Source organism: Charadrius vociferus, unplaced genomic scaffold (assembly GCF_000708025.1).
Source record: "Charadrius vociferus isolate BGI_N301 unplaced genomic scaffold, ASM70802v2 scaffold329, whole genome shotgun sequence".
In the NCBI taxonomy this organism is placed as follows: Eukaryota; Metazoa; Chordata; class Aves; order Charadriiformes; family Charadriidae; genus Charadrius; species Charadrius vociferus.
Window position 1 is genome coordinate 549,473 of NW_009649982.1, and position 6,859 is coordinate 556,331.

The 6,859-nt window shown below is 40.6% G+C and overlaps 1 protein-coding gene across 1 annotated transcript; it reads left to right on the forward strand.

Moving 5' to 3' along the window:
* Positions 1 to 2,076: 2,076 nt before the first annotated feature.
* LOC104292295 (lymphotactin-like) lies at positions 2,077 to 5,679 on the forward strand. Its single transcript, XM_009891645.1, has 3 exons — positions 2,077 to 2,146; positions 4,711 to 4,828; positions 5,574 to 5,679. The coding sequence occupies exons 1-3, from the start codon at positions 2,077 to 2,079 to the stop codon at positions 5,677 to 5,679; spliced, it is 294 nt and encodes a 97-aa protein (XP_009889947.1).
* Positions 5,680 to 6,859: the final 1,180 nt, after the last annotated feature.

Below are 6,859 nucleotides of genomic sequence, written 5' to 3' on the forward strand. Positions count from 1 at the left end.
GTCCGTAACCCTTCTTCTCAAAGCTGTAGATAGTGAGCGTATACATACATGTACATACCAGATCAGTGAGCAGAAGTGGAGGAGCATCTCCTCTCTTAATGGGGAGAAAACTTCTCTCTACCATCAATGACAAAGTTGCTATCTTGCATCTCAAAGCTGCCAAGTACCAAAACGTTAGACTATCTCATTCAAGTGGTGATTTCAGGCAGTGGTCATCAAAACACAAGGCTGTTAGACCGCTTGGACACAAACTTAACATTAGACTTCACAGTAGTGCCACCGAAGTCAGTATGGTTACTCCCCCGTGTGGCATGAGGGATGCCCTTTAGGGGCTTTGGTTGAAGCTTTGGCTTCCAGTTTGTTGCAACTTACATTAGTGTTCCAAGTGGGTTTAGCGGGCGTTCAAGTAAAGCAGCACATACCTTAAACCTGCTTACTGTCTACTTTTGCCCTTGCTTTTTCCTGAGTTGCATGGTATATGTGAGATGAAAGAATCAAACCAAAAGGAACAAAGAATATGCACGTATATACAAGTAAACCAAGCAGTGTGTTCTACGCCTGCAAGACCTACAGACTGTTCCTGAGGTTACAGACCAGCCATTACAGCCTACGAGTCAAGTATTTGAGCTCAGTTCTTAGCTCAACCTTAATTCGCCTGAGGAATCTTAGGGAATTGACTTCCACATGCTGTGTTTTCCCATGCAAAGAAATTTACACTGATGTTATCAAGAATTTGGAAAGCTGGTAGTAACCAGCTGAGGCGAGGCCTGGAGATAAGAGCAGCGGAAACTTCAGACTCACATAAATAGACACTTGCTCCAGGCTTTGCTGACAGCTATCCTACACCACTGCCTTACAGTCTCAGGCATCAGGCAGTCTGGTGCTTACCTATTCTCACTGGGCTTGGCTGGGTCTCCGTGGGCCTAGCAAAGCATGGCTTTTTCTGCCAGGCACAGAAGTGCTCCAGAGTGTAAAGCATAAGAGGACCTGGATGATGATGCCAGCTTAGGTGCTGCTTCATGTGTGGCCTGGAGGTCCACCACTGGCATGTATCAATCCTGTCCAGTAACTCAGACCACCTTACCACAACGTAGCAAGGACACCTAAAACTGGGTAATAGGACTAGCACAGACTGCAAAACAGGATACTTTTGATAGAGGTACAACTGGAACAAGTTGACAGACGTGTTATCAACAGCATGTTTACATGGAAGTACAAGGAACTTTTTTCTTCTTTCCTATAAATTGTGCCTCTCTGATTACCTGGTTACTGTCTTGAGCTCCATTCTTTATACTAGAAACACCACATCACAAAAACAAACAAGCAAACAAAACCCATTATAAACTCTTAATCCTCTTTGAAACCATTGTATTTTAGTTATGCCTGACTGGCAGGAGGGCTAGTGGATCTAGTGCTGTATGTAAGAGTGTGTTCACTCTTCTTTCTCATAGTGATACCAGCTTTGTCCATATCAAATCACAGAGAAAACAGAAGTTTTGACAAGCTCCACCATGCATAGGAAATAGTAGTGATGCCCCTCCAAAGCTATGTGTTAAAGTGACCAACTACCTACAGCCACTATGGAAATAGCCAAGGCGTTCCTGTTTCCATCATCCTTTAGCTCACAGTTCCCCTTTTAAGTGGTCCATTGGTCAAAGAGGTAACTCTGAATGTTACTCTGTGCCTCTGTGGTGTGGCTTAGCTACAGCTCTGTAAATTGAGGTGTGAAAGGACAGGAACATTTATTAAACGTTTCCACTACAGAACAAGAGCTCTCACTTTTTGCAGCTTGAAATAAACCCTACTCGCAACACAGAAGCAAGTGCAACCACAGCAGGGTTTGAGCAGGAAAAGCCTTCACAGGGGGGCTAGTGAAGGACGGGTGGGGGAAAGGAGGTGGTTCTCTGTCACCAGAAAAAGTACCGCCACTCAATTTTTTCCACTTATAGTCAGGCCCCCCATGACGCCCCAAAAGTGAACACAAGAACTGACCAGTGAACGGCAATATATAAACTCTGTGAAAGAGAGCTGACAATAGCCACTTTCCTCTCTGTCTCGACAAAGGAGCCACCAGCAATGAAACTCCTCACTGCAGCTATCCTCGTCATCTTCTGCCTTGGCATCTTCACTGCGCACACGGTGAAAGGTAAGTTTACAACCCAAGAGGAAGACAGTAATTGCTCCACATTGCACCAATGGTGTGATGAGCAGGATTCATTCTCAACCAGAGCTGATTCATAAGAGAAAACTCGCAAGAAATCCAGATCAGAATTGCAAGAAAGGCAACTTCATGGGAGATTTCATCTGATGTCCTGTCAATTAGTGGTTGGTTTCTGCTTTAATGCAAGGAGACTTTCTGTGCCTTAGAACACTTAAAGGGTTTCTGTGCATTATTCTCTATCTTAAAATCATGAAACCGTGAACACCCAATGTCTTTTAATTTCACTGATGCCATACAGCAATAAGTTCTATAGGTTAATAACATTTTATGAAAAATATTTCTTGAATAATATGTATTCTTTTTTCTTTTACTAGATATACTACTTTTATATGTATTTTTATTTTTGCTATTTGTCTTTCTGTAACTATATAGCCTTAATCTCTCTAATGTCCCTATTTTAAAAAGTTCTTCCAGTTTTGTACCACATATTGCCTATTTGCTTGTATCTAGCCAAATATTTTGGTATGGACAGGCAAACTATGAACAAAAACTGCAAAGGAGAACAATGGATTTATACAACGTCTTCTCTATCTTCCTGATTTCATAGGATTTAACATCTTTGAGACCATTTATGAGCACTGAGATGAGCTGTGTTTATTAGCCATGCTTTAAATAAGTTTGTCTACGGTGATCTTTAGGTCTGTGACTTTTGGATTAGGCTACACGTATCATGCGAAAACATGAACATACACACACAGGCACATGTCTTCTTATACGCAATCAGATTCACGCAAGCAAGCACATAAAAATCACAGAAAACACTCATGCAAGCCATATGCTAACCCACAAAAATATGCAAAGAGAAACACACAGAAAAGGCATCTTCAGAAAACCACACCAAAACCAAACTGAGACCTGCTAAGCATTCACGAGATTATGCAGTTACACACTGAGTATGTTGACCTAGTGCCCCCAGAGCTAGATCATACTACATTCTTGTACGTTGATTAATGCTACTGCTGTTCATCTCGGCAACATGTGGCTTCGTATCACAGGCTGCCAGTTCATAATGTCATTCTCCAGGTTGTATAATTTGCCATAAATGTCACCAACTCTGAAAAAGCACACTGAGGTGGTGTGCAATGGATAGAAAAAGGATTAGAAAGAAGAATGAGAACCAGAAAAAAAAACACCAGAAAAAAAGGGTAGTTAGAGGTACAGAGCAGTTTGGTTTTGTTCCCAGGCTGAGAGGAGCTCTTCTGGTATTCTCGGCATGCATTCCCTGGAGATAGTTTAGTAGCAGAGTGTATTTTCAGGACTAGTAAGGATTGCTTGACTATCTTTGAGCTTTTTAATGCCACGTTTTGAAAACCAACCTGAGTGAGGCAGTAAGATATGTATTTGTAATGAATCATCAAAAAATACATCACGTTACTCTTGAATAAAGATCAGAAGAGATATTCCTTCAGGCAAACAAAATCTCAAGAACTAGCTACTCTGCCAGTACCCATGCACTGGCTATGCTACAGCTTCTCCAAAAGCTGATGTGTGTTTGTCTCAGCTATTCCAAATATTTCAAACAAAGAAAACCTTGCAGATAATGAGATTATGTGAAGCGTGTTTTATATTTAGCAAGTTGTTCCTGAACAGCTCTTGGACCTGTTTCAAGCCAATTTCTCTATACATTCTTTAAAAAGAAACCTCAGAATACAGCAGTGTTCTGTTAGTCTGCTTCATGCCTTCTCAAACCTGTCTTTGATGGGTGGGAGAAAACCAGAAACTAGCAAGTGGAGGCTTTCACTAATGTATATATATACACTCTATCTCGCTTAAATGAGCTCCCATTTTAGTTATCATTGTGTACTGTAACAACTGCCCAGAGAATTTTACACTGATATTGTGATCCTCTTTATTAATCACCAGTGCATTTCCCTGAAATGTATGAAAATGTTGGAGGAAAGAGAGGATCAAGTAGCACTCCATTGCCTATGAAACCAGACTTACAGCAAGAGTATGAAAGCACTTAGTCTTCTGGCAGATATACTGCCCTTTCTTTCAGCAATTTTTTTAATGGTAGCTGTGGATGTCCAGTGTGAGACAAGTAGCCTTGCTTTCTTTTCCTTCAGTTTGAAAGTAAGGGGAATTACTGATCCACATTCAGATGGCATTTGGAAAATCACCCAGTAGAGGTGCCATACGGACACTTATTTGCAGATGATACAGACCTAATTGTGAATGATGCTAAATACCTTTTCTGCTATGGAGCAATGACTCCCTAGGGGCAGAATGATTATAAAAGTGTTCAGGAGAATGGGTGAAGATTAGTATCTTAACTGAAATAGCAATAAGACTTTAGAGATGGTAGGATGCATCACAAAAAATACCTTTAACTCTCTTCTATAACTGGTATTGTGGCTGTACATCATGAGACGCTCATGTTCTAACCACAACTGGAAATCTGCTGGAATTCATAATTTATTGAGTAATTATGGCTAAATATGAATATAGTATCGACTGCCTTTTTGATTTATCTATGTTTCCCCTTCTAGGAAGTGTTGGAAGTCAGCGCATGCGCAGATTCAGTTGTGTAAGACTGTCTACACAGCAACTGAACATCCGAAACCTTGTCAGCTATGAAAAGCAACAGGTTCCAGTAAATGCCATCATGTAAGTATCCAGAGCACAGTTCACCTTCAGACTCATCTATGCAAACATGCTACCGTCAAAAAGGGAAAGGGCATCAGAAGACACTTCATGGTGTCATGACACCAACTCACTAAATTCACGTCACCCTTCCAATTTCCCCATGAAGCAGTCACCTGGCAGCTGAGAGAGTGAGGGGAGAGAGGTGGGCCTCAGAGAGCTGGGAGATGTATGCTGTTCACAAACACTGGCAGAAGTCTCACTGAACAGCCAGATATTTTGTGCCCAGAAGGCGGGGAAAAAATCTCAGCAAGGGGACAGGGTGGAGCAGTCAGAAGCACAGTACACTGAATTGAGCCAAAGGGAAAGATCATGTGGAAGAGTCCAGGGCAACTCTTGACTCCTGCTAGGAGCTGTGATTGGTCTTTTGATCTCATGAACATGCATTTTTATCAAATCTGGGATCTGCTCCTGGGAGGTAAATGTGCATCATGATTTCATATAAAATCTTAGATTATCAGGTATGGTCCTTTTTTAAATGTCAGTATATCTCTGCACATAACCATGTATGTTATATACATGCCTATGCCATAAATAGGGAACTAATGTTGCTAAGTACTGTTATTCCAAGTAACAACTACAAACTCTAGTGTGTGATATGGTTTTACCACATGGTTCCTTGTGTTCTGCATAAAAACCAAGAACAGTAAACCTGGGTTTGGAGACTGGAATTTAATGGCCACCTGGTTTGCTTTCTTTCTTCCTACAGGTTTATCACCACAAAAGGTATCAAGATCTGTGTGAGCCCTGATCAGAAATGGGTGCAGTCTGCTATAAAGAAAATAGACCAAAAACGTACCACCAAAGGCAAATAATCCTGTCCTAGGCAAGCATCTAAGGCCAACTAAATGGAATCATCATCAGTGCTGCACATAACAGGGAAGAAAACCTAAGTAACTGCTTTTAATTCCTATTTATTAATTGGCAATAAAACCTCTGAACAAACACAAACTCATCAGAGTCTGTTCATCACTAGTTGAACGTCTGCTGACTTCTTCACTTTATAGCTGTTACACTGTTTATTTTCTGAAATGCTTGCTAATATTTATTTACAACTGAATGTAGAATGAATGAGAATGAATCTTCTCATCCTTGCTGTCCTGACGAGTATGGTATTTAAGAGTGAATGACAGTTTCACATACTGTAGGGAAGAAGATGACCTCCCACAGAGCAGGATGACTGTAGACCTCCCTCCTGATAGAGGTCAGAATGTTTTGTGTTGAGTGCTGGGTTTGAGAAGGTGCTATATAATTTAATAGTTACTCATACCTATATAATCTATAAGTAAATTAATCGTATGCTTCGGGCTATCACCTGATCAGTGCAATATTCAAAAGAAGATCCTTGGGCTTTCTATTATTATATGCAGTATTGCACTATTAGCTCAGTCCACGATGATGTATGGATACTCTCACCAAGGGGTGACCTGGAGTAATTCAGGGTAACTATGAATGAAACCCTATTCAGCGTGGACCTGGGGAAGACTTATTCTACCCACTGACCTCTAAGAAGTTACTTCAGTTTCACCCTCATGTGAGATAAACGTGAAACAATTGTTTTACTTATTCCTTTGCTTTTCTCTGAATAAGCAAGAACAAACTGCGTCTGGAATCTGTATTTCACAAACTCATAGTAACTCCCTGCCCTAGAGAACTATGTATACACAAGTGTCTTATATTTTTAAAATTGTTAAATTCTACTAACAAAACGCTTTGTATTTTAATAAAGTTACTATAAACCTGGAATCAAATGGTACTTTTGTCTGCTTGTATGTAATGCAGATGAAGACTGTTGAAAGGGGTACCAAGATGACAGCACAAATATGAGAACTTTTGGGCAAGTCAGCTAGAGCTGACACTACTGCCAACCCATGACTCAGACTGTTCAAAAGCAATCTGATTCTGAGCTTTCTATACCATATTTCAACTGTAAAGTCCATATTTCAACTGTAAAGTCCATATTTCAGACAATACCTTTTCAAAAGTTCGGGTACT